Source organism: Leptonychotes weddellii, chromosome 6 (genome assembly GCF_054177405.1).
Source record: "Leptonychotes weddellii isolate Sample4059 chromosome 6, ASM5417740v2, whole genome shotgun sequence".
Classification (NCBI taxonomy): domain Eukaryota; kingdom Metazoa; phylum Chordata; class Mammalia; order Carnivora; family Phocidae; genus Leptonychotes; species Leptonychotes weddellii.
This window is the reverse complement of record NC_138374.1, coordinates 51,103,645-51,130,874: the sequence shown is the minus strand read 5'-3', so window position 1 is coordinate 51,130,874 and position 27,230 is coordinate 51,103,645. Positions and strand designations below refer to the sequence as shown.

At 51.0% G+C, this 27,230-nt stretch overlaps 1 protein-coding gene across 4 annotated transcripts in view; it reads left to right on the top strand.

Moving 5' to 3' along the window:
• TSPAN15 (tetraspanin 15) overlaps positions 1–27,230 on the top strand; it is a 49,172-nt gene that overhangs the window by 8,252 nt on the left and 13,690 nt on the right. For 3 of the 4 annotated variants that reach the window (XM_081824140.1, XM_081824142.1, XM_081824139.1), the window contains exons 2-3: positions 15,987–16,172; positions 17,412–17,486. In XM_081824140.1, coding sequence (XP_081680266.1) covers positions 15,987–16,172; positions 17,412–17,486 — 261 coding nt within the window. Of the gene's footprint in view, positions 1–11,429; positions 11,558–15,986; positions 16,173–17,411; positions 17,487–27,230 lie in introns of all 4 variants that reach the window. The other variant, XM_081824143.1, reaches the window with a different exon arrangement.

The following is a 27,230-nucleotide window of genomic DNA, read 5'->3' as shown; positions in this document are numbered from 1 at the left end:
CCCCGGGATTAGCCTTTCCATCTGGGGGATGGGGGGCCCCCCCTGTAAACGGGACTGCCGCTGTGCCCGGGGACAGAGGCCTGCTGTGTGGCCTTGTGTGCAGCAGGGAACTCGGGCGGCAGCTTGGAACGCTGGCTTGGTTCTGCCCAACCTCTGCCCCAGGATCACTGTTTGCCTGGCCTTGTGCTGCGCTGGGGATGGGGGGAGAGGAGCCAGCCCTGTCCCTTGAGAGGCTGTCACTCACCAAGTGCTAGCAGAGAGCTCAGGCAGCTGCAGACATTCTGTGCTGGGGGCGGGGCCGGCCAAGGCCTCCCAGGAGGCTCTGGCGGGGACACTGAGTCAGCAGTGGACAGGCAGCTGGGCTCTGGGCTCCCGTAGGAGTGGCAGTGGCCACTTGACTCTTTGCATGCCCAAGGGCGGGGGTGGGGGGGAGTCATGATCAGAGCAGAAATAAGAGGACAGGAGTTGTGGAGGGACCCCCAGTCCCTGTGACAGGAGTGGGGCCTGTTTGTCCCTGTCTTCTTTCTCCCCTGTGGACTCCTCTGGGGCTGGCCTTAGAACCGAACTTTCCTTTTTGCAATCGAGAAGCCCTCCATGCTGCCCCCTGTCCAGTCAGCTCGCGCCTTCTGGATCCTCCTGTTTTGTCCTTTTTAAAGCTCACGATCAGTGAGCCCTCCCTCTGTTTGCTGGACATGCTCTCAGTTACTAGGCCGGCCACCGGAGAGGCGGCGTTGGCAGCTCTACGCCGAGGCGAGGAGAGGCCCAGAGAGGTTAGGGAACTTGCAAGGAAATGCCCAGCCTCACTCTCAGTTCCTTTCTGTCTCAGGGGCTTCTCCTTGGAAGACCGTTTCCCTTTTGGAGACTTGGGCTGTTTGAAGGGGTCGTTGGTTCATGGGCTCCGTTACTCAGGCAGCCATCTAACATTTCTGAGGCCCTTGGGGGCCCTCCTGTTCTCCCCGACGCTCTGCTAGAGGAGCAGGGGCCCTGGTGTGGGGAGCAGCTTCCCCAGGGCAGGGGCTCCGGATCCCCACACCGAGGTGGGCTGACTGCCACCCCGTGTGGGTTGTGAGACAGGAGGGAGCGGGCCCGAAGCGGCACCGGGACCCAGATCTACATCGGGCTCTCTGGAACTGCAGGAAGACAGAAAAGGAGCTGGCATCCCTGTCGTTCAGTGTCCCTCACTGTCCTTTTAATATTTCCATCAGGCTAGGGCATGCCAGGGCGTGAGAACTCTTGTTCCTGATGAGGGAGGGCATCTTGTGGTGGAGGGAGCACTAGCCTGAGAGTCTGGAGACCCAGGTCACAGCTGCTGTCCGATGGCTAAGATGCTGTGTGACCTCGTGGGAGTGACAGCCTCTCTCTGGTCTCACATTCCCATCTGCAAAATAAGGGGGTTGGGCCAGAGCCGCGTCCATCTGCTTATTCCTGGTGGTTCGCAAGAGGCTTTTAGGTGGTCCCTGGGGTAGCATTTTAAAATTTAATAGATATGCATGAAGTGTGATATGTGCGGAAGAAAATAATTACTCTCTCAAATCTTGATTTCATAGATATTGATAGGTTAGGTCAGGATCATGTTTATTTTACTAAGAAAAAGCTGATTTAAAGAAAAATCGTGGAACCTCCTGGTCAGGCGTAGGCACTTAACACGGTCTTTGTATCTGTTGACTTTAAAAAAAAAAAGGGGGATTCTCACTACGTGTTAGAGCACCTTACAGTTTACAAAGGAGTTTCCCTGTCTCCTGGGGTCCTCTGTGTGACCATCTGGCTGGTGTTAGTGTTCCTACTTAATGGCAGAGGCAGCCAACGCTCAGAGAGGGAAGTGGCCTGTCCAAGGTCACACAGCTCCTAAATGGCGGGACTGCATCTTGCTGGTTTGTTGTGTGTGTGTTCTCTTATCCTAATTTTCTTAAAGCAGAGGAGGAGGGAACTGAGGGTATAGAGTGACCCCCTTCTGCCTTCCCCCAGGCCTCTCTCCCGTGCACAGGGAGGAGCGTGCCCTGAAGCCTCGGGGTCCTGTTTTCTAGTAGGCTTTCTTGGTTGTATAATTGGTAGGTTCCTGTTATAACCTATATTTAGCCCCGGTTTGCAGTTAGTGAGACATCTGGTGAGGGCATTAATCCCAGGCTGCAGGAAGCAGCCTGCCCCCAGCCTCTGGGAAGCAGGCCCCTGGCTGTGGCCACGGAGACTTCCCAGGCCAAAGAGAAACTCAGACCTGTAAACAGGCTTCCTCTTGGGAAAAATGGAACTTGGATCTTGCCGGCTTTCCCAACTTTTTATTGTAAAAAGATTAAAACAGAGAGAGAAGGTGAAGGAATGACAAAAGGAACACTCAGATGCCCATCAGCCAGAATTGAAACATTTGGCCAGGTCAAAGTAAGTTGCAGACATGATGACAGTTCACTCCAAATATCCCAGGATGCATCTTCTAAAAAAGAGAGAAAAAAAAAAAAGAACATTCTTGGCTATAACTACCATTATCATGCCTAGGGAAATACAACGTCCATATTAAAATTTCTCCATTCGTCCCTAAAATATTTCTCACAGTGCATTAAAAGCAACAAATCAGGATCTAGCATCACAGTTCCTGCATTGCATTGAATCTCATCTTGACAAAAAAGTGCATCTGAAACGTGAGTGGAAATACCTCTGAGTCCCTGAATGTTATATGTTCTGAAGGCCTGGGAGGACGATTGTGTGTCCACCTGTCTGCCTTTGCCTGATCCACCAGGATCTGCTGGGGCCTTGCGCTCTTGTTGCTTAGGGAAAATCAGCAAGTGGATAGGGGAAGGCTTGCTGGACCTGGATATTGCTGTGATGCAGGGGTGGAGGGGGCCTGCATGAGCCCTCGTCCGGTTGGAAGCCAGACTGGGGACTCCCTGAGTGTCCACCCCGAATCCCCAGTGGCACATGCCGGGCCCTGTGCCAGCCCCTGTGCCAGGTGCTCAAGGGAGCTGCACAAGCCAGGGCTGGCTGCCCACATGGCCTGGTGTTGCTAGATCGTGGATGCTCTGCAAGTAGCCAGTGTGTACGAGCAGGTTTTCGGGACGTCTGTGTGCCCACGGATATGTGGGACGAAGTCTTGGGTTCCCTGGTTCTGGAGGGTTGGGGTGGGGCAGGAGAGGCCCTTTCTCTCTTGCAAGCTGGAGAAACCTGGTTACCGGAGAAGCCTCAAATCAGTAGTTCCAAAATCAAGTTGTCAGAGGGGAAAAAAAAAAATTTTTTTTTAAACCCACAGAAAAGTTGAAAGAAGAGTTTAAAGAACGCCTGCATGCTTTTGGTTAACAGTTGTTAACATCTCGTCTTAACATCTCTCTCTCTCTGATCTTTCTCTCACATTCTTTCTCTCTCTCTCAATACAACACTTCTTTGCAACCGAGCCGAAAGAAAGCTGCAGGCACTGTGACCTCACCCTTAGATACTCCAGCGTTCAGCTTTCCAAGAAAGGCATTCTCCCACGCGCTACCATTGTCCATCTGAAAAAAAAAAAACCTCCATAAAATAAAACCTCATCTCCTATGCAGTTCTTATCCAGTTGTTCCCCAGATGTCCTTCGGGGTGGATCTTTTACTCAACCAGGATGCACTCGAGGTTCACACACTGGCTTGGCCGAGACGCGTCTCTGGAATGCCCCAGTCTAGTCCATCCGCACTGCCTGTGATTCCTTTGACAGCTCCGGGCCGGTGACCTGCAGACGCCTGCGCTCTGGATTCGCGTCTCGGTTTCCTTGTCACTGGGCTCAGGCCACACATTTCCGGTACAAGCGCTGCATGGGGGCTGTGGTGGGAGGTCCGGGATACTGTGTTGATTTGGAGGCGTCCGATGTCCGGCCACCCCGCTGCTGGCCGTGCCAAGCCAGCCCGCCAGCCCCCTCCGTTGTCAACATGCATGTCCCCTTGATGACAAATAAGCTGTGGGATGACTCTTCGGAGCTATGTGAATATTCTCTTTGATGAAAGGACTTTTTTTTTTTTTAAGATTTTATTTATTTGAGAGAGAGTGAGAGCGAGAGAGCATGAGCGGGGGGGAGGGGCAGAGGGAGAAGCAGGTTCCCCGCTGAGCAGGGAGCCCGACGCGGGGCTCCATCCCAGGACCCCGGGATCATGACCTGATCCGAAGGCAGATGCTTCACCGACTAAGCCACCCAGGCGCCCCACAAAGAACTTTTGAAAGCAGATCTGAGCGTGTGACTCCCTGCTTAAATTATTTCAGCTATTTCCCTATTGCAACATCAAAATATATCTCAGGTCTGCTTGCTTCTCGCCCCCTCTCCATGCCCCCCCATGGTCTAGGCTGCTGCCACCTGGCATCAGGGTGACCGCAGGAGATTCCTGACTGCTTTCCCTCTGCGCCTCCAACCCCCACCTCCAGTCTGTTCTCAGCACAGCAGTCAGTCCCAGTAACTTTTGAAAATCAAGGTCGGTCAGAGGTTCCTCTGTAAACCTGCACGCCTCCCACACACTGAGCAAAAGCCCAAGTCCTGTCAGTGGCTTCCCAGGCTCGACCTGACCTGCTTTGCCCTCCCCACCCCCGCCCATGCCCTCTGACCTCATCTCCTACACAGTCCCCCTCTGTCACCCCATAGATGCTCTTCTGTGAGCACAGGAGTGCATTCCAAGGTCTTGGTAGCTCTTGAACATTCGTCCATACGTCGCATGGATATTAGAGAGCCCTCCGCTACTTCAAGTCTTTGCTCAAATGTCAGTTTCCCTGACTAAGCCATTTAAAATGACAGTCTCCTCCCCCAGCCTCCCCAGCCTCCTTTCCTGTTTATTTCCTTCCTAGCACTTATAACCATGACATACTGTGTTTTTCTTATTTGTCTGTCCCCAGCTAGAATGTGAACTCCCCCAAAGACGGGACTTGTGTGTTTGGTTCGCTGCTATAGCTGTGTCCCCCCCGCCTCTTGTTCCCCAAACAGCTGCTCTCAGGGTGTGCTCCAGCCGTCCCTGGGGGGGCCCCTTTCAAGGGGTCCCTGAAGTCAAAACCATTTGGAGGACCCTTTTTATAGTGATACTGAGATGTTGCTTGCCTTCCGCACTGTCATCCTCGGGCGTGTTCAGTGGGGGTATTCCGGGGCACTGGGTGGGGTGCTGATTATGGCTGTAGACCGAGCGAGGAGCAGCTAGGAGACTGCGGCCGTCTTCCTATCAGCCACACGGTGTTTGCAAAAATGTAAAGTTCAGGGGCGCCTGGCTGGCTCAGCCTGTTAAGCGTCTGCCTTTGGCTCAGGTCATGATCTCAGGGTCCTGGGAACAAGCCCTGCATCGGGTTCCCTGCTCGGCTGGGAGTCTGCTTCTCCCTCTCCCTCTCCCCCCAAGTCCTGCTCGTGCGCGTTCTCTCTCTCAAATAAAAAAATCTTTTTAAAAAATGTAAAACTCACACCACTCTTTTCACTCCATTTTTTTTTTGAAAAATATTTTATAAAAAGTATGCTATTTATGTTAACATGTAAATCTATTACTATTTCTAAATGAGTTAATAAATGTTTAGAATATGTCTGTTTTAATTTCTTATGTAGTCAATAATTAATAGATATCCATAAAAACAAAAGCTCTAGGGTCCTCCAAATGTTTTAAGAGTAAAAAGGAGTCCTAAGATAAAAAACTCTGAGAACCACTGGCTTAAAAGTCCCCTGAGTAAAGAGATGTTGAATGAATGAACGTTTTGGTTTAACCTGAGAGGCCTGGCCTTGGGGGCCTGGCCTCTGTGAGCCTGCCTGGCCTCCTTCCTCCTCCAGTCACCTGGAGGTGTGCTTGGCTCCAGCTGTGCAAACCTGCTGTCCCCCTGGCACCTTCCTGGGTTTCCCAAACTGCTCGCCACTTCAGAAATCTTTGCTTGTCTATCCCATGCATTAAATGGACTCCGTTCAAGCATCACCTTCTCCAGGAAGCCTTCTCAGATTTCACTGGTCTTGCCTGTGATTTAGCATCTCCTCCTCTCTGGCCCCTCTGCACACTCTGCCCCAGTGTTTCCCTAACTCTCCTGCATTTGCTGGCGTGCTGGTGTGTCTTACCAGATCGAGTTCCTTGAGGGCAGGAACTAAATCTTATCTTTTTATGCCCAGTGCCTGGTACATAATAGGGATTTAATAAATGTATGTTGAATCAGTGAATGCTGCCTTGGAATTCACAACAAGGACTCCCCTTTCCCCAAATTATCTTTGGAGCAAAGTGCCTCTAAAAGGGGAAATGGTTTCTGGCCTCTAATTTGAAGATGTCCGTGTTAGAACTGTACTGTATCTCTACTGGGGAAGGAGGAATCACATTTCTTTAACACCAGAAACTTTTGTATGGCATCCTGCTTCAGGGACAATGTGGTTCAGCAGGCCACTGTGGACCAGCTCGGGCCCTGAGCACTTTTCATGTAGCTGCTGTGGGGAGAGTGTGGTCTGGGACCTAAGCCACCCAATGTCCTGTGAACTTGTGGAAGTGACACATTTGCAGACTTTGAAGTTGTTGAGGTCAAAGATGGGATGTGTGTTGCTGGGTCCTGCCGTCACGCCCTGTCCGCGGTCAGTAATAAACACCTGGCATTATTTGCTCAACAGGCATAATTAATACAATGAATATCATACTGGTGAGGGCTTCCCATTGTTGATTTCATAGGTGATCAGAAGTGGAGAGAGATCCCTATAGCTGGGGTGATCCAGAAAGGCTTCCCAGGGGAGGAGGGCTTTGAGCTGAGTTTTGGCGGATGGGTATTAGCCCCTTACACCTTTAGTATTTCCAAAAAAAACAGTTGGCGTCCTACCCACTGCTGCTGTAGGAGACAGTGCTGGGGGTGTGCATCTTGGTGGAGGCTGGGGTGGGAAGGGCACCTCCATCCCCTGTAGGGTTTTTTCTCATGCTGAAGTGTGACATTCTGGAGCAGGTAGGAAAGCAGGGGGATCCCAGGAGAGGCGTCTTTGGGCCACCCTCCGTCTGCTGATGGCCGGGATTCTGGGTGGGGCTGTCCTCGTATGAGTTTCCATGGACCTCTGGAGCAGTGAAGGGATTTTGGGGCTTGTAGCCAACACCCTCCCTTTTGGAGCAGGGAAACTGAGGCCCGGAGAGGAGAAGGGGCTTGCCCAAGGTCACATGGGAGCTAGTGACAGACTGGGATTAAAGTCTCCCCTCACCTCCAACGCTCCTTCCAATGTGTGGTGCTGCTCCTTTTCCCCTTTGTCCTTTGACCTCTTTGGAGTCATGAACCCTGGGAGTGGAGGCAGTTTATGTTCTGTGAGGCCCCGCACACGCCAGGCACTGACCCTTGTGGTCTGACTGCCCCCTCTCCCTTCCAACTCTAGTTCAGGGACAAAGGGGGAAAGGATGAGGCAAGGGCCACATTTATAGAAAAAGCAATTTGATTCATTTTTTTCTTTCTTTTTTTTTCTTTTTATTTTTTTTAATTTTATTTATTTATTTATTTTATTTATTTATTTGAGAGAGAGCACATGAGACGGGGGAGGGTCAGAGGGAGAAGCAGACTCCCTGCCGAGCAGGGAGCCCGATGCGGGACTCGATCCGGGGACTCCAGGATCATGACCTGAGCCGAAGGCAGTCGCCCAACCAACTGAGCCACCCAGGCGCCCTCTTTTTTTTTTTTTTTAAAGATTTTGTTTATTTACCTGACAGAGAGAGAGACAGCGAGAGAGGGAACACAAATAGAGGGAGTGGGAGAGGGGGAAGCAGGCTTCCCTCTGAGCAGGGAGCCCAATGCGGGGCTCGATCCCAGGACCCCGGGATCATGACCTGAGCCGAAGGCAGCCACTTAACCGACTGAGCCACCCAGGCGCCCCTCATTTTTTTCTTAGATAAAAAACTACATCTAACGTTAAAAATAAGAAACATGAAACACTTAGTGTAGAGACAACCCTTAATTTACATATGGCCTACTCAGCCGGGTGACCCTTGGCAAGGGGTCTCCTGGCCATGGGGCCTCAGCACCCTCTGAACCCAGGCTGGAGTGTCCTTCCTCTCTTCCTTCCCCTCCCGCTGCCTTTCCCTGCCCGGCCCACTCCTGTTCAGGCAGCTGCCTCCTTTTTTTTTTTTTTTTAAAGATTTTATTTATTTATTAGAGAGAGTGCACAAGCAGGGAGAGTGGGAGAGGGAGACAGAGAAGCAGGATCCCCACTGAGCAGGGAGCCAGATGCGGGGCTCGATCCCAGGACTCTGGGATCATGACCTGAGCCGAAGGCAGCCACTTAACCGACTGAACTACCCAGGCGCCCCGGCAGTTGCCTCCTTTACGGGGACTTCTTTCAGCAGCCCGGAGGGTCAGGGAGAAGTGAGACCACAGGAGGCCCCCGCCTACCCACCAACCCTGTCCCTGAAGTTCTTGCCTTCACTTTGGGTGGTTTCTGGGAAAAGCCCGAGGCCAGCAGAAGAATCGGGGATGTCTGGCCCAGTACCTGGTGGATACATGCATGCTCTAAAAGGCTGCTGGGACCTGAACTGGAAGCCGTTGTCTAGGACAAAGCCCCCTTGTCACTCTGTGAGCCCGTGTCTCCTTTTAAAAGGTCTGAGAGGTGGAGAGGCCTGGGCCACCTTCCCCGCTCCTGGCAGCAACCCACAGCCCTGAGCGGGAGAGCCTTCACTCACTGGATGCTGTGTGCTGTGGTGAACGGCACCCCGGGCCAGAGGGAGGGGGTAAGCAGTGGTGGTTTATCACAACCAGCAGGAAACACCCCCAGCCCCACACTGCAGAGCTCTTCTTCCTGAGGGGCCCCAAGCCCAGATCCCAGTTTCTATTCCCCATTCCTCACCTCTCAGCTAGAGCTCCATCCCTAGGCCTAGGGCATTGCCTGCAGTGACAGGAGCTGGGGGACTTCCTGTCCCCACTGCCAGGCCCACCTGTCCACTGTCCCCCCACTGCCAGGCCCACCCACGCAGGATGCATTCCAGGGATCCGTGGCTTCTTGTGCTGATGGGCCTCTGTTAATGAGCCCGCCTGGCCGGGGCCCACCTGGGCCCGAGCTCTGTGAAGATAATCACCCAGATGTCATGGGAACACAGCCCTGGGAGGCAGCTTCTGACTCTCTTGGTTCCGACACAGTGAAGGGGTAGGGGGAGAGAGAGGCCTGGAGAGGGAGGGAAAAGAAAACCAGGGAGAGGAGTGTGTTGGGTGGAGGTGATTTGCTCTTGACTCTCCTTTTTCCCTTGGTCTTTCCCTGGTTTTCAGATGAACCACAAGTCACTCTGATCTGTAGGCCTTGGAACGCTCTGTTCTGGAATGCGATCACCTGAGTTTCTCTTTTGCTTATGGGCATCTGAAGCAAGATCATTTCTCAGATTCACTCTTCCAACAGATACACTGGGCCAGTGGTCCCGACACTCGTGGAAGAGAAAGTGGTGGGAAGTCAAACTGCCTTGCATCCTTCAAGGCTTGGCTCCAATGGGCCTTCTCTGATTTCCCAGGAGGAAGTAATTCCACCTCTTGTCTCAGAATAGCTTTATCGGTTGTCTGTTTTACCACTTCCCACCTGTCTGCCCCCAAACTTTTCCTCAGGAGAGTCCCAGCTGGGTCAGCTCTTACCCACAGTGCTTGGTACGTGTGTGTGTGGGGGGGTGTTCTTGATGAGAAATCCCACTCTCTGCCCTGGCTGGGTCAAATAGCTGGGGCTGCCAAACCTCCCAGCTCAGCTCTTTCATAGCCTGGAATGTGTGGTGTGTGTGTGTGTGCGTAGGAGTCTTTGAAATCAAGCTTCTCTAACTGTAGGAGGGGAAGCAAAACAGACTGGTGTACCCACCTTGCTTCCTAGAGGTTTGTTTTCCAAAGGCCATGTTTTCCACCCCTGGACCTAGCTGGTGGGCTCTCCAGCCTTCCAGAGGCCTTTCCCCACTTCTGCCCAAAAAGCTCGAAGGGGATGGAGAGCACCTTTCCTAGAGAAGTCATAATAAAGAAGACACAAAGAAGGAATAAAGCATGCTCACGGGCAGGAAGCTCTGATAAAGATGTTAATCGTCCCTAAAGGGATCTATAGATTCAGAGTGATCCAGTCGAACCTCAGCGGGTTTTTTCTTGGAATTTGATTAGGTGACTCTAAAATGTGTACGGAAGAATCTAGGTCCAAGGATATCTAGCCACTTCGAAAGAAGACAGGAAGGGACTTGGCCTTCCAGATGCCCAGATGTGTTATAAAGCTGCAGTTGCTATGAATGGGAGGTTTGTTTGGGGATAGCCAGATTGACCGAGGGAACGGATCAGGAGCCACAAACAGACCTAAGCATATGTGGGACCTTAATGTGTGACAGTGGGGTCACGCCAGATCAGCGGGAGTGGTCTTATTATATTATAGTCAACGGTGCTTATTATATTATAAGCGAAAGCGGGCTGTGTCAGAGAGTGTCATGGACCAAGGTCTGCAGTTAACCAGGTCCTCTGCCCTTGATGTCTATATTTTGTTAAAACAAAGAAGTCCTGTCCAGAGTCAAGGCAGAGCTGACAGCAAAGTATCAGTGACAAAAGCCAGAAACTGGCTCCTTTGCCGGCAGCTGCTGCTTTCCCAAGGGGCTGGCTTTGATTTGGGGTTGGGAGGAGCCCCATTCTGGAAGCACGGGCTACCTGTGGCAGGGCTGGGCTCCAGGACCCGAGAGCGTGGAACTGCCCCGTGGTCCTGGAGCTGGGTCTGGCACTCTTCTGGAGGAGACAGAATGGACCCTCTATCAGTCTGGGTTGGGGGCACTGCCAGGGCCTTCTGGATCTGGCCTGACCTGCTTTCCTTGGGGGTAAGAGGCAGGGGACAACACGAAGTGAGCTTTCTTGGGGCAACTGGGAGAAGAGACTGTTTTCTGCCGAATGAGGTCAGTGAAGATGAATGGGACCCTTGCTAGCTAGTGGCTGGATGATTAGGGCCCATGATTTCTAAATAAGGGTGGTTGCTGTGACTTTAGAAAGGAGCATTGTGGAGAGCGGTGAGGGACAGCATCCAATGGGGGACACCTCTAGAGCTGTGCTGTCCAACACGGTGGCCCCCTGGCTACCTGTGGTCACGTTTAAATTAATCACAGTGAAATAAAATAAAAAATGTAGTTCCTTGGGCACACGAGTCACATTTCAAGAGCTGACTAGCTGCACGTGGCAAGTGGCCACCAGACCGGACGTTGGTGTCGTCATAGGACCTGCTCTGGGCAGCACTGCTCTGCTCGGGGTACCTTTGTATTTTGCCAGGACATTTTGGACCCAGTTCTCTCCAGGTCTTCTCGAAAGGCCTGTCTGGAAGCCTCAGCGGCAGGTCAGACAGACAGGCTTCAGTGGGGAATCCCGACTGCCTCCCCTACGTTTTGCATCACTTGGTTCGGCTAAGGGCCTGGCCAGGAACGTGAGACTGGTCCTTTCTTGGGCGTGTGAGGGGGTGCAAAGATTAAGGGAGGTGATGCAGGTCTAGCGTTTGCAGGCTGCTGTGCAGCATCATCACTCTGTAAATGGCAGCGGGCTTTATTATTTTACAGGTGACAAATGAGGCCCAAAGAGGAGACGGGACATGGCCGGGAGCACTGAGCTGATAACGGAGGCCCAGAATGCCAGCCCGCATCTCTTGTCTCACCTCTGCTGTTCCTTCTGCGCAGGAGACAAGCTGGTATGAACATGCTGAGGAGGAGCTGGCTGTCTGCCCAGGCACAGGCAGGATTGGCCTGGGGCAGAAGGGCTGACGGACGTGAGGTCCAGATGCAGGGGCCCTGCCAACCCCCTCTTATTTAGAATCTCTCTAGGGCCTTAGAGTTTAGCTACTCCCTACCTCCTTTCGAAGCTAGAACCTCAGGAAAGTGCTTTGTTGGGGCCCAGCAGAGAACTCTGGAGCCCCGAGTGCCTTATGAAGTAGTTCCAGAATGAAGCAGTTCTTGGGACCTTCCAGGAAACACTGACATCTCCAGGAAGCCCACCCTGATTTCCTCACATTGCCTATCTCCCCCTCACTTTTGTTCGAATCCCCAGCTCCCCTGCACCTCTCCGTGGTAGGAACTACAGCTTGCTTCCCACAGACCAGGAAATCATCACCTTTTTTGTGCCAGAAACATTTCAGCTAGAGGTTAGCAAAAGTAAAGATATGACTTTTTTCTCCATCCCCAGTTCAAAGACCCGCTGAATTCCATCCATCGGACTGTAGAGGTCATTTCCAGCCTCTCTGACCCCTGTCTTACCCCTATCTAGTCTTGTGACTCCTGTGAGCTCCAGGCCTGGAACATAATAGGTACCTCGTATGTGCCTTTTAGGGTGAAAATGGGTCTCGCAGGTCTGCTGTGAGACTTGCCCCAGCTGGGGATGAGCCAGCAGGCGGGTGACCAGATGCTTCCCCAAGGAGGAGACACAGGTGCCGGAAAGCCTCCCAGGGCCTCCTGCTTCCAGCATCCGTGTGAAGCTGGGCCTCTCCCTGCGGAGGAGGAAGCTGGTTCCAAGCTGCAGGGCTCCGCAGGATCCTTCGGGCCGGTTTATGCTGGGCCACAGGGTTTCTGATCAGCCTGTTGAAGACACCACAGGGCTTGCAAAGCCTGGGGCTTTGGGCCTGGTCTGGGGACTGCCAGCGACATCCCCTGTTTGGTCCCAGATGGGCATGGCCGTGTGCCCCACCCCCCGCCCCCCACCACCAGCCCTGTCTAGCTGAAGTTGCACGACAAATGGGCCATTTGCTTCTGGCTGGGGCTGGAGTGGTCACCCGCAGCCTTGTGGAAAGGCTATAATTAGCCGAGAGTTCTGGATGGGATTGCATGCTCTCCCTGACAGTTAATTTTATACTCAAATGTGAACATAAACTGATTTCATCAGAGATGTAAATATCATTGGAAATCTCAACGTTCCTGGGAAGGGTACGGCTGCCTCTCCTCATGCCCACGGCCCCTTGAGCACTTGAGTGAGGAGCCCAAGCAGCCTGTGCTTTGTGGGAGCCTCCTCAGGGCTTGTCTGGCTGGACCAGGGAAGCAGGTGTGTGATGGCTCAGTTTACACAGTGCGGGAGGAGTCGGGATGCTTGGGTTTGTGTTCGCCACTGGAGCTTTTCCTATGGCTTTAGTGGTCTGGGAAGGTTGCAAGGCTGACCAGCAAGGAGAAGGCGATGCTTTGCACCAGGAGGGAGAGCACATCAAAGGAAGTGTTGTTTCCTGAGGGCAAGGCCATCCTGGAGTGGGTCCGAGGCTCTAGGGAGCTTGTAAAAATAGAAGAAGCCACTTTATGCCTTTATGGAGAGGGCTGGGGTCAGTTCTACTCTGGTGTTTTGGAGATGGTTTCCAAAGCAGGCTACCTTAGCCCAGAAGCATGGCCTCAGGCAGGGGCACAGGCTGGGAGCCCAGAGATGTCAGGGCCCCAGGCCCTCCTGTCCGGAAGACTTTTTTTTTCTTTAAAACAGGAAACACAAAATTCTCAGAAGTATAAGGAATCAATTCTGAAAATATTAAGTCTTGTTGGGTCAGTGACAGCATAAGAATGACATTTTTCATCCAGACAGAGGATAAAACCCCACCTCTGTCACCTGCACCTACGCTGTGTCCTTGCATATTTAATTCAGTCCCTGCCTGGGCTCTCAAGGCTTACGTCTGTCTGTCTGTCTGTCCATATGGGGTCTTTTTTAACCATGATCTTCAGCTCTGGGGTGGAGGGATCTCTGGGCTCAGCGTCCGGTTCAGGGTTAGGGTTGAGCGAGTGATTCCTTAGAAGTCCGGTAATTCAGAAGGGGGAGATGGGGCTTTTTTTTACAGCTGCTTGCTCTTGTTCTAGAGGACCCACAGGGCTTAGGCCGGCCTTGAACAATGATCTCACCTTGTTCTGGGTTTTGGAGCATGAACTGACCAGATAGCCTCTGGCTGATCTTGCTCTGTCAAAGGTAGATTTTACTTCCTGGGATCATCATTGTCTTGTAGAAAGTTTCGTGTGTGTGTGTGTGTGTGTGTGTGTGTGTGTGTGTGTGTGTGTGTTCTGCCTTATAAATTTAAACATTCACCCAAGTGGGTACTTTTGATGACATCATTTCATGCACGGTTTTCCTGATATGGTCAACTTGTCCTGGGGCGACAGCTTCCTGGCCATCCTCTGTTATCCCATGTTTCTAAGTAAGCTCATTCTGTTTGACTTTTGGCATCCTGGCCACTTGTCAAAGCTTTGGAGAAAGCAGGCACTTCCCTTTACCCAGGGCAGTCTTAGTACTCTTCAGAAGGAAGTCAAGGGGATCTATTTTGAGGGCACATTAGAGCCAATTTAAGGCCAGTGAGGAACTGGAGAGGTGGACTCCTTAGTTTTCTGGCTGTTGACTCTAGGGTATCTCACCAACATCCTGTTGGTATTACTCCTCACTTCCTTTCCTCGGATCTTAGCTGGCTGTGCCGCGGCTCTCGTTACTGTCCCACGCCACCTTCTCCACCATATCTGGCAATGTGTCCTTGCCCTCAGGAAGGTGTGGCCCGGAAACTCAGAATCCTTGGACAAGCAGGAGACGGGGTACACAGCGTCAGACTCAAGCCCAAGGGAAGTCCGGCACGCATCCATTCAGTACACATTGATTGTAAGCACCGACTGTACTTCCTAAATGTCAGGAACTGTCATGGTGCTGGGGATGCCCCAAACAGTTGGAAAATCCCTCCTGACATGGAGCTTAGAGTCTCTTGGGGAAGACAAACAATTACAAAGTAAAAGAAGAAAGCTGCTTGTTAAATACTGGTCAGGGCAGAGGAGAAAAATGAAATGGGAAATGTGATCGGGAGTTTCAGGGGGAAGGATTTTCTACTTTTAAATAAGATGGTCCCGGCAAGGCCTCATAAGGCAGCTGACAACTGAGCAAAAGACAAAAGGGAGATGAAGGGGTGAGCCATGCGGATGTCAGGAAGAAGAGCATTCTAGGCAGTGGGAACAGCCTGTGCAAAGGCCCTGGGGTGGCGCCCTGAGTGTGTTCCGCCAGCAGTAAGAGCCCAGTGCTGCAAAAGTCGAGTGAGGGAGGGAAGGAAGTGAGAGGTGAGCTCAGACAGGTTGTGTGGGCCTGTCATCTGTGGTTAGGGTTGTGGCTTTCATTCTTGGCGCACAGAGAACCAGCCTGCTCTGATTTGGGTTTGCCTGGTCACTCTGATGTGGAGAATGGGCCGAAGGGGGCCAGTCAGGACACTGCAGTGGGATCCCAGGGCGGCAGTGTAGCCCCAGACTCGTCTGAGGCTTGGTAGTGGTGTCAGCTGATAAAACTCCCTGAAAATTTAGTACGAGACTTTGAGGCTGAGAGACAAGAGGGGCCCTCCAAGGGCTTTGTGACCTGGTTTTTCCTGACAAAGTGGGACTCAGTCATCTTTCCACTGCTGGGAAAGTTGATTAACAAGGGATTTGACTTAAAAATCCCCTCAAAATTCCTCCTACGCTAACCTTCCACCTTCCCGATGGTCCTCCTGCCTATATATTCCACATTCAGGGTGCTGCGTTTAGCAGCTCGGAAATGTCCCCGGGGTGACCAGCCTGTGTATGAGGCATCACAGGGCCCCAGGCTCGCCGGTACTTTCCTCTAAAGGGGTTCTGTGCCAGTTTGCTCGGGCTGCCCTAACAAAGTGCCACAGCCCGTGTAGCTTCAGCCACAGAAATTTATTTCCTCACAGCTCCGGAGGCGAGGAGGCCAAGATCAAGGTCTGGCAGCGTTGGTTTCTCCTGAGGCCTCTCTCCTTGGTGTGCAGATGGCCTCCTTCTCCCTGTGTCCTCACATGCTCTCCCCTCTGTGTGTGTCTGTGGCCTAATCTCTTCTTCTTATAAGGACACCAGTCCTATTGGATTAAGGCCCACCCATATGACCTCATTTTTAACTTCATTACTGCTTTGAAGGCTCTATCTCCAAATATAGTCACATTCTGAGGTACTAAGCGGGGGGGTTAGGAGTGCAGCGTCTGAACTTTGGGGGAGCACAATTCAGCCCCATAGCAGGTTCCCTCATGTACGGTCATCTGGGGTGAGCCCCCCAGTGACAGGCACCGTAGCCCGCAGATGAACTCTTTGTAGGATAATCAAGTGACTGCCAGTCTTTCTTCTCTCTCACTCCCTGCTTTCTTGCTGCAGCTGATCGGAGCCTTGGTCCTGTCGGTGGGAATCTATGCAGAGGTGGAACGACAGAAATATAAGACCCTTGAAAGTGCCTTTCTGGCCCCGGCCATCATCCTCATCCTCCTGGGGGTCATCATGTTCATCGTCTCCTTCATTGGCGTGCTGGCTTCCCTCCGTGACAACCTGTGCCTTCTCCAAGCGGTGAGTGGGCCCCATGTACCCCTGAGCTGGTGGTCGGGGGGGCGGTCCTTGGAGCCCCCCGGGGAGCTGAGGAGATTGCCCCGGGGCCCTTGGGCAGCCCATTTTTTTTTCAGTCCTTGCCTCGAACCAGACTTTCTAGAGGGTTTCATGGATCAGCCAACCTGTTTACCTCGGCCCAAGAGAGACCAATCCACTTCCACTTTTGCATGTCAAGACTGATTTGAATCCCATTCTTCTTATTTAAACCTTGCATTGGTCTGGCCTCTCAATTGCAAGTGGGAGAAACCACACTGGAATGAGAGCAAGTAAACCCCAAAAACGTTGGTGGTGAGTCATTGGCTCACATCGTCAGCAAACCCACACTGGGACCAGGGGTGTAGATGATGGTGCCCTTGGGCGCTCTCTCTTTTGCCGCCTCCCAGGCCTCATGCTCTCTTTGCAATAGTCACCAGCAGCCTCAGGCTAATGGTCTTTATAGCTCTGGATTCGGGGAATCTCTCCTGGTAACCTCTGGCCCAAGTCCCAGGACTCCAATGGGCCTGCTTGGGCCAAGTGCCTGCCCTGGGGTCAATCCCACCCTTCCTTTCTGTGAAGTAAGGAATGGCTCCCCCAAGCTGGGGGGGGCTGTGTTGGCAGATACACTCTGCACCCACATGTGTGTTTGACCTCACGTCACCCCTCACGTGGGAAGCTCCTAAAAGCCCTTACAAGCAGGGTATTGGTGCTGGCTGAGGCTGGAAGTTGCTGGCATCAGTTTGGACAATGGCGGCCCTGTGATAAGGGACGGGGGCAGGGGTATATATCCTTCAAGCCTCGACATCACATCATCCACTCTGGGGGGTCTGGGAAGTGCTTCGGAGGGGCTCTGCGGGCAGAGCTGGAGGTGCTGCCCTAGCCTACCCATCAGGCCAGGCCTGCCTCTGGGTCGGCTGCAGTGGGGACCAGCTGTCCTCGTGGCGGGGCTGTGATGGGAGGGGGTGTTTTTCCACCCAGACTCTGCTGAGTTCCCCTGAGACGAACCTCAATAGCGATCTGGCCTGCACAGCTGAGTCACCCCTCCTGACCACTGATTGGCTCCAGAGATGGGTTTTCCCGGGGAATATCGGTTCACATCCTGTGTCCTCAGGGGAAGAAGGAGCAAAAGGCCCAGGAGCCAATAAGAGCTCCAGCAGACTTGACCTCAGAGCAAGTGGTGCTTCGCTTGCCCCTCTAGGTGAATCTCTGAATTTTGTTTTTCAGTTTATGTACATCCTTGGGATTTGCCTTATAATTGAGCTCATCGGTGGCGTGGTGGCCTTGATCTTCCGGAACCAGGTGGGCCTCTGACGCAGGTGTCAGCCACATGTGTATGCTGAGCACCCACTGTGTGTGCCTTGGGCTATAAACTAGGGGTGTGCGGAGAGCAGGGTAGATAATTCCTGCGGAACGTCCATTCTGCTGGGGAGATGGGCACTGAACAAGTAGACCAGAGAACAAGAACACAGAACAGGTGACAGGTGAGTGCCTGGGGTGGATGAGGGAATGATGAAAGACTGAAAAGGAACCTACCAGGTGAGGGGCAGGGGAAACGGAGGTCCAGGCAGAGGGAACCACTGAGGCAGAAAGGAGCTTGGCAGGTCTGTGGGCCAGCATGCAGGCCACTGAGCTGAAGTGGGTGAGTGATGGGGAGGGACAGAAGGCAAAGTTGGACGGGCCACCAGGGCAGATCTCGTAGGTTTTCATAGGCCATGGTTTGGGGGCTCGGAATTTTTTCTAAAGGTAGTAGGAAGCCTTTGGAGAGTTTTGCAGGGAAGTGATGTGATCCGATTTACAGTTTACTCGCTGTTGAGTGGAGAATGGACAGTAGGGAGTCAGGGGGGCTGTGGATGGGCCAGTTGGAGGCTGTTGTCTAGGAAGGAGGGGATGACATCTTGGCCCTGGAAGAGTTGGCAGAATCAGGGCCCCTTTGAGCTGGCGAGGTTCTCAGGGCTTCTAGTCTCCAATCCTTCTATTGCAGGCTGTGTGCGCCTCATACTGGCTGTGTGACCTTGGGCAAGTCATTTAGCCTCTCAGATCCTCAGGCTCCCAGGGGATTATGAATCCTAGCTCACTGGGTTTTGGGTGAGGATTTGATGACAGAATGCACGTGAGGGACCCAGCGTGGTTATGACCCCCAGTGGACCTTTGTTACCTATCAGCTCCTCTGTCCCAAAACCCGGAGAAGAGAAATGACTTGTCCAAGGTCCCACAAAGAACCTAGTGGCTGTGTGGGGTTGACTTCCAACCCAAGGCTCTGTCATTTCTCCCATAATGTCATTCCTTTGCCTTCATCCCAGCTTTGGTGTTGGAGGTGGGACTTGGGGAGCAGAGTGAGTTTGAGTAAGTTCTCTCTGGTCTGCCGCCACCCCACCCCACCCAGACAGCTCGGTTCCTGGTGCTCTCGGACACTGCTGCTGAGCAGGTGCTTGAGGGCTGTGGCCCCATTTTCTCTCTTGTCAGAGGTTGCGCCCAGGGCAGCCGTCGCTATCCCAGACACAGGGGTGTACAGAGCCCTCCAATGACCTGGTGTTTGACCCCTGCCAAACTCCTCATGGGTGCAGCTGGATCCCGGCCCGGCGGGGGGAGCAGAGGAGCCCCTTAAACTTAGGCTTGTCTACACCCCTGGAATCCAGGGGTCTTCTTCCCATTTTAGGAACTGCAGGAGAGGGGTAGAGAGATTCCCATCAAATCAGTGGAGCCAGTGAGGCACAGAGAGGTTAGGAAGCCCTCCCCACAGCACACAGCAAGACAGAGTCAGCTCTTCGGTTTCAGTTCTTTTTCCTTCCCCCCAGCTTTATAGACAAGTAAAATGGCAACATATTTACATGCACATGTACAATATGATGATTCGATTTACATATACATTGTGAAATGATTACCACAATCAAGTTAAATAACACATCCATCACCTCACACAGGAACTTTTCTTTTAGTGAGAATGCTCCAGATCTATTCTCAGCAAATTTCAAGTACACAATACAGTGTTATTAGCTAGAGTCACAATGCCATACAGTAGATCCTCAGAACTTATTCACCGTATAACTGTGAGTTTGTACCCTTGGCCAGCATCTCCTTATTTCCTATCCCTAGCCCCTGGTAGCCACCACTCTACTCTCTGATTGTACGGGTTTGACTTCCTTTTTCTTTTTTAGGTTCCACATACAAGTGATACCCTGCAGTATTTGTCTTTCTCTGTCTGGCTTATTTCCCTCAGCATAATGCCCTCAAGGTCCATCCTTGTTGTCACAAATGGCAGGATTTCCTTCTTTGTTTATGGCTAAATAATATTCCATTGTGTGTGTATGCAATGGATATATATACAATATAAAAATAAAAATATATAAATATGTTAAATAAATAAGTATATTTCCTTATCCATTCATCTATCAATAGACACTTAGGTTGTTCCCATATCTTGGCTATGGTGAATAATGCTACAGCATATCCTTTGGATATATTCCCACAAGCGGGATTACTGGTTCATATGGTATAGTTCTATTTTGAAATTTTGGAGGAACTTTCATAGTGTTTTCCATACTGGTTGTACTAATTTATATCCCCACCAACCGCGTACAAAGGTTTCCTTTTCTCCCCACTAGTATTTGTTATCTCTTGTCTTTTTGGTAATAGCCATTCAAATAGGCATTAGGTGATATCTCATTGTGGTTTTGATTTGCATCTCCCTGATGATGAGTGATGGTGAGCATCTTTTCATGTAACTGTTGGCCATCTGGATGTCTCCTTTGGAAAAATATCTATTTAGTTCCTCTGCCCATTTTTAATCAGATCATTTGTTGTTGTCATTCAGTTATAAGGTTAACTTCTTAAAAGATATATGGCTTACAAATATTTTCTCATTCTGTAGGTTGCCTTTTCATTTTTTTTGTTTCTTTCCTTTGCTGTGAAGAAATTTTTCAGTGTGATGTGGTCCCACTTGTTGATTTTTGCCTTTGTTAACTGTGCTTTTGGTGTCAGATCAAAAAATCATTGCCATGACCAATGTCTGGGATTTCTCCCCCTATGCTTTAAGAGTTTTATAATTTCAGGTCTTATCTTTAAGCCTTTTATCCATTTTGAGTTGATTTTTGTGCATGATGTAAGATAATGGTCCAATTTTTTCTTTGGGCATGTGGATATCCAGTTTTCCTAGCACCATTTAAGAGATTATCCTTTTCCCATTGTGTATTTTTGGCATTTTTATAGAAAATTAGTGGGTATGACTGGGTTTATTTCTAGGCTCTCTATCCTATTCTACTGATCTATATGTGTGGGTTTTTTGGGTCAGTACCATACTATTTTGATAACTGTAGCTTTATAATATAGTTTGAAATCAGAAAGTATGATTCCTCCAGCTTTGCTTTTTGTGCACAAGATTGCTTTAGCTTTTTGGGGTCATTTTGTGTTTCTACACAAATTTTAAGACTTTTTTTTCTATTTCAGTGAAAAAAATGCTTTTGGAATTTTGATAGGTATTGCATTAAGTCTGTAGATCACTTTGGGTAGTATGAATAGTTCAGTAATAAGTCTTCCAGTCCGTGAACAAGGGATATCTTTCCCTTTATTTGTGTTGTCTTCAATTTCTTTCATCAGTGTTTTGTGGTTTTCAGTATATAGCTCTTTCACTTCTTTGGTTAAACTTATCCCTAAATAATTTATTCTATCTGATGCTATTGTAAATGGGTTTGTTAATTTATTTTTTGAATAGTTCATTGTTAGTGTATAGAAATGCAACTGATTTTTGTAGGATGATTCTTGTATTCTACAACTTTACTGAATTTGTTTATTGGTTTTAACAGATTTTTGCTGGAATCTTTAAGATTTCTTTTCTTTTTTTTTTTTTTAAAGTAGGGTCCATGCCTAGCATGGAGCCTGACGTGGGGCTTGAATTCACGACCCTGAGATCAAGACCTGAGCTGAGATCAAGAGTCTGATGCTCAACCGACTGAACCACCCAGGCACCCCTGGGGTCTTTAAGATTTCTATATATAAGATCATGTGTACAAACAGAAAATTTTACTTCCTTTCTGATTTGGATGACTTTTATTTCTTTTTCTTGCCTAAGTTCCTTGCTCTGGCTGAGGACTTCCAGGACCAGCTGAATAGAAGTAATGAGAGTGGACACTTTTCTCTTCCTGCTCTTAAAGGAAAGGTTTCACTTTTTCACCTTTGAGTATGATGTCACCTGCAGGTTTATTATGTATGGCCTTTGTTATGTTGAGGTGCATTCTTTCTATACCTGATTTGTTGAGCATTTTTGTCAGAAAAGGGTATCACATTTTGTCAAATGCTTTTTCTGCATCTATGGAAATGACCATATGATTTTTATCCTTCATTGTTATTGTGGTGTATCACACTGATTGATTTGCAGCTGTTGAACCATCCTTACATCCCAGGGGTAAATCCCACTCAATCATGGCTATGATCCTTTTAATGTGCTGTTGAATTTGGTTTGCTGATCTTTTGTTGAGGATTTTTACAGCTATGTTCATCAGAGATACTGGCCTATAATTTTCTTTTCCTGTAGTGTCTTCATCTGGCTTTGGTGTCAGAGGAGTGCTGGCCTCATAATGATTTTGGAAGCGTTTCCTCCTCTTCAATATCTTGGAAGAATTTGAAAAAGATTAGTATTAATTGCTCCTTAAGTATTTGGTAGAATTCATCAGTGAAGCCATCTGGTCCTAGAGTTTTACTAGTTTATTAGTTCCTGACCTGTTATTGGTCTGTTCAGATTTTCTATTTCGTCATGACTCAGCTTTGGTAGGTTGTATGTTTCTAGGAATTTATCCATTTCTTTCCGGTTACCCAGTTTGGTGGTGGATAATTGTTCATCGTAGTCTTTTATGATCCTTTGTATTTCTGTGTTATCAGTTGTGATGTCTCCTCTTTCATATCTGCTTTTATTTATTGGAATTGTCTCTTTCTTTCCTAGTCTAGCTAGAGGTTGTTAGTTTTATTTATTTTTTAAAAAAATCTACTCTTAATTTTGTAGATATTTTCTATTGTCTTTCTAGTCTCTACTTCATTTATTTCTTCTCAGATTTTTGTTATTCCCTTCCTTCTACTAACTTTGGACTTAGTTCGCTCTTCTCTGTCTGCTTTCTTGAGGTGTAAAGTGAGATTTTTCATTCGAGGTCTTTCTCTTTTTTTTTATTAAGGTAGATGTTTACTGCTATAAACTTCCTTCTGAGAACTAAGCTTTTTGCTTTTGCTTTTGCTGCATCCCCGAAGTTTGGTATGTTGTGTTTCCATTTTCGTTGGTCTCAAAATATTCTTTTATTTCCCTTTTTCTTTGCCCCATAGTTGTCTTTTCAATCTAGTGTCACTATTTGCTCCTCCCTTTTCCCCTTTTCTGTCTTTCAGGCCATCCTCTCTGAGCTGGAAGATCAGGGTATTGGTTCATGTCTCCGCAGCCTGAGGGGGGAGAGGTGTTTGTTCCATTTGTCCATGGGGATGCGTTTCTGTGCAGTCATTGGGCTCCCAGCCAGCCTGTGGCTTTCCAGAGGTTTTGGATTAGTGCTTTCCTAGCTAGAGCTCAGGTCCAGGTTGTGGTCAGCAGCATCGATTGTTTTAGTAAACAATCCCCTAAATGAGCAGCAGTTCTGGTTTCCAGCATGCTCTCACAAAGGCGGGCTGATTTGTCATTTTCCAGTCCCCCGTAGGTCAGTAGCGGCCATGACACCAACCGCTCCTTCGTCCAGCCGGGGGTCTGAGCTCTCTTGTCCTCACAGCTGAGGATGCCGTGGGCTGAGATCAGGGCTGAGAGCTTCTCATTATCTCATTATCCCCAAAGCCTGAGGATTGGATGGGGAGTCCCCTTACAGGGTCCTGTCAGGGGAGGATCTCTGTGTGCAGCCCAGGAAGGACCCTCACCATCAGGGCTCTCGGCTCTTCGGAGGCTCATCATGAGCCATGTTCTCATATGCCTGTGATACATAATTCAAAATAAATGAAAAATGAGATATAAAACTATAAATGCAGTAAGATCTCTACCATGAAAAAAAAATAGGCCTGAAAAACCTGGAAAAAAATAGAAATATTCTCATATTAACTCTTAATTCCTCTGAGAGGTGGGGCTAGGGTGATTCTTATTTTCTCCTTGATATTTTTTCCCTGGCTCCCAAATTTTCTCTTTCTTATAATCATGGGGGAAAATACCATATACAGAAAAATAATGTCCCTTCTAACTCTAATGTAAAATACGAGACTGGCCAGTGCTGAGGATGGCTGTTGACGGCAGCAGGAAGGGGCAGCGTAAGGTGGAGAGAAAGGGTGGGGAGCAATGAAGGTCAGCTGCAGGAGGAGGTGAGTCCCCAGTTCTACTTTCTCCTCACCAAGAGGAGAAGAAACATTTCTCTGAGCCCTACTATAACAGTCTGGCTCCACAGGCTACCTGTAAATCTAAGAATCCACTCGTGGTGCCAGATGAGAACAAATTAGGCTAATGACCTCACGCCTGGTTCTCGGGAAGGGGCACAGGCCATGGCCACCGCTGGCAGCAAGACATCAACAGAACACCTGGGTATAAAGACAAGACTCTCCATCCCTGACTCTGGGCGGGGTTTCCACTATCGGGCACGACCTGACGGTCAGACTCAAGTGGCTTCTCTGTTGTACAGAGTCTAGCAGCTGTGCACTGGGAAGCTGGGCACAGAGCTCCAAGGGCCCGGGCATCAGAAATGCAGTGTCCTGACCCCAGCCTGTGCAAGAAGAACCTAGTGACCGCCACAACTGTCTGGGTCTCACCTTGAGCTACCAGTACTCCAGCTTGTTCTGGGGCCTCTCTTGAGGGTGCAGGGGTGTTGGAAGAGGGCAGCACCTGCCCATGTATCCCCAGTCAGGCAGAGCCAAGCGGGAGACCCAGAGGCTGCCAGGAGGTAGCTGTATGTCTGTACCCCCAGCCCAGGCCTCTTGGCCTCTACCTTCCCTCCACTGCCAAGGCAGGTGAAGAGTGGCCTCTTTCCTGGCCTTAATCAGAGGATGCTGGTCATACCCAACACCAGGCCACAGAACAGCATCCGGCCTGTTTGTTTTTTCATGACTCCGGCACTAGCCGGTTCTGGACATGCCCTTGAAGCCAAGGGTAGGGAGAAAGGAGATGACACCGTGGCCTGCTTGACGGAGCACGTGGACACACATATATCCTGCCCACCCGGAGCAAAGTAGAGGAGATTCTGCACTGAGACCTGGCCAGACTCTCCCAGCTGCTGTGCCGCACTGTGGACAATGTGTGCGACTGACAACTGGAGCCCCAAGTTCCTGCGAAGCTGAAGCAGGACCTCCTCTCCCTCTCCCCCGCCCCCACCCTGGATCAAACCTGTGACTTCCGGCCTGGTTGGTGGAAGCATCTGGCAAATGTTCCAAAGAACCTTGTAGCCCTCTCTCCTCCTTTCTTCTTGCTCCCTGGGTTCTCTTCAGGCTTTGGTTGTTGGACTGAGCCTATCTCAGTACTGGAGGCGAGAGGACGCGTCCCCACAGTCTGAGGCACTGAGGGAAGCCCAGAGATGCGGGCTCGGCCCACGTGCAAGGGAAGGAAGGACGTTCTAGGCTGAGCACCCCCTCCACATTGTGAGAACCGGGCTGGTATTGGTGTCAGCGGGGCCTCTGCAGCCTTGGGTCTCAGGGAGAGAGCCACGGAAGCGCCATCCCTGGAGGCCAGGAGGAAGGCTCCCCGGCCGCCCTTCCACTCCTCCCTCCTCCCCCTGCTCCTCAGCCTCCAGGCCTGGGGGAGGGGCTGCCATATGCCCCAACCCCTTGATGCCTCATTCACTTAAAAACACCAAGTCCCTCTGCTGGAAGCTGTGCGGCAGAGGCTTTGGAGAGCTTTAAAATTAGATTTAAAAGAAAGAACTAGAAAGGACGGTTCTTTGCAGCTTGCCTCTGGTGGTTTAAACAATGGGCTCTGAAAATCCTGTGGCCTTTGATGGTGGCTTATGCTTTGCTTAGTTTAGCCAGGCCATGTGGTCCCTGTGAGGCCATGCCAGCCTGGCGAGGAAAGGTGGTTTTCTCACCCTAGTTGGAGCTGGCCCTGCTGGTGTGAGCTGGTTTCGAGCAGGGCGGGGATGGCACTGGGGGTTTGGTCTCCGAGGGGCAGAGGATCCCTGCTGTGCCCCACAAGGCACATCCTCTGAGTGGCTCCCCCAGTCGTAGAACGTAGCTGAACATAGCTGAGCACTTCGCAGTTAAATTCATGAGCTGGGCAGCCTGCTTGTCTCACTGGAGTTTCTCATCCATCCCCAGCCCCATCACGGCACCAGGACCACCTAAGTATCCTCATATCTCTGGTATATACACGCGCGCGCACATACACACACACACACACACACACACACACGCAGGAGAGCACAAGAGCAAGCCTGATCCAAAGAGGTCCCTGAGGGAGCTGGGGCAGCTGCTGTCCATGGAGCCTGGGGCCATCTGTTCCTCCTGCCCATTCAGAGGGGCCTCCAGCGGGGCCCCCCTTCCCTGTAGGGACCCAGCTCAGCTTACCAGATGGGAGGCCTGATTTTCGCAGAGGCCTTTTTGGAATCAGCATGTTTGGAAAGTACCCAGAGACTGAGTTGGTTTGGGGAGAAAGGTCAGAGCCGCTTACTGAAGAGGGAGGGAGAGCCTTTCCCCACCGGGCCACTGGGCATCCCCTCTGCTGACCTTTCCCGGGACCTCTTGCTCTCATCCCCTGGCCCCCCATCTCCAACCCTGGGGGAGTCCTGGAATCTCTCTGCCAGCAATCAGTGGTCAGATCGCCTCTCCGGGCTGCAGGGTGTTTGTGAGGGGTCCGAGGCTAGGGGCTGGCTCTTGCTTGGGAGGCTGCTTCCACCTCAGGAGGCCTTTTGGACAAGACTTGAGGCCTCGGTTTCCCTTGGGATTAGCCATTTTCCACCGATGATGTGATGGGTATGAAGCAGTCCTGTAGGGTATATGTCTCCAGGAAAAGGAGAGAAAGATCTATAATAATACCATGGCCTACCATGTGCCTGGCCCCTTGCTAAGCACATTTGTAGCTTTAGTTTATCTAAACTCAAATCTCTCCAAGGCAGAGGTTATGTTCCCATTTGGCAGGTAAGGAAGTGGAGGCTTGGCAGCTAAATGAGGTGTCTAGGCCCGGGTGGCTGCTGGAACTGTTCTTGACCACGAGGCTTGGTGGCCCCTCTCAGCCCTGTCTCTGACCCTCAGCGCTGGTAGTTATCTCAAAGATAGGCCTGCAGGTTTGGTTCACAAGTGGGAAACCGAGGCTCAGAGAGGGGAGGTAGCTATGATGGGGCCTGCAGTGGCAGGACCAGGCCTGGAACCCAGGTCCCTGTTTTCCCAGTGGCGCCCGCAGGCGCCTCCTCTGGGGATCGTCTGGTTCCAGAGCCAAGAATGCCCCCTTTGTGCCAGCTCAATCTCTGGTGATCTGCGGGCCTCCCTGCGCTGAAAGCCCTGATTGTCGCTAGGAGCGTGGGGTTGGACAGCCCACACTCCCGCCCCCACCCCTTCCCGCTGTGGGGCCTTTTGTGCTCCTGGATTTCAGCACAACAGCCGGGCTGTTGATCCAGAAGGCCCAGCGTGACCGGGAGAGGGCGATGTGCCAGCGTTACTCCCCGTGGGGATCGTCCCCGCCCGAGCCAGGAGGTGGGCCCTGTCGTTCAGCCCAGAGCCCTGCAGCGATGAAGAGTGGCCCACTGGGGAAGTCAGGAGAGCTGATTTCCAGTCCTGGCCAGACCCCTAACCAGCCTGCTCTGTGCCCCAGGAGAGCCAGGCCCCCTCTCTGGGCCTCAGTTTCCTTACCCATAACACGAGAGCTTGGATAGCAGAGAAGAGTGGAGAGGAGGCCTGGAGGACAAAGACTCAGCTCAGGCCTGTCTTTGGGCAGTGGAAAGGGCACCAGGCCGGGACCTGGGCCAGCCAAGTCCCAGCCCGGCGTGGCTGCTTCCCCAGACAGGGTCCCATCTCCTGGGGCCTGGGCTCTCTGATCTGTATAGGAAAGGGGGTGAATCACTCATGCTCAGACATGGCAAAGGGACACAGGCATCAGATGGGCACCGGGATGCAAAGAGGTGTGGG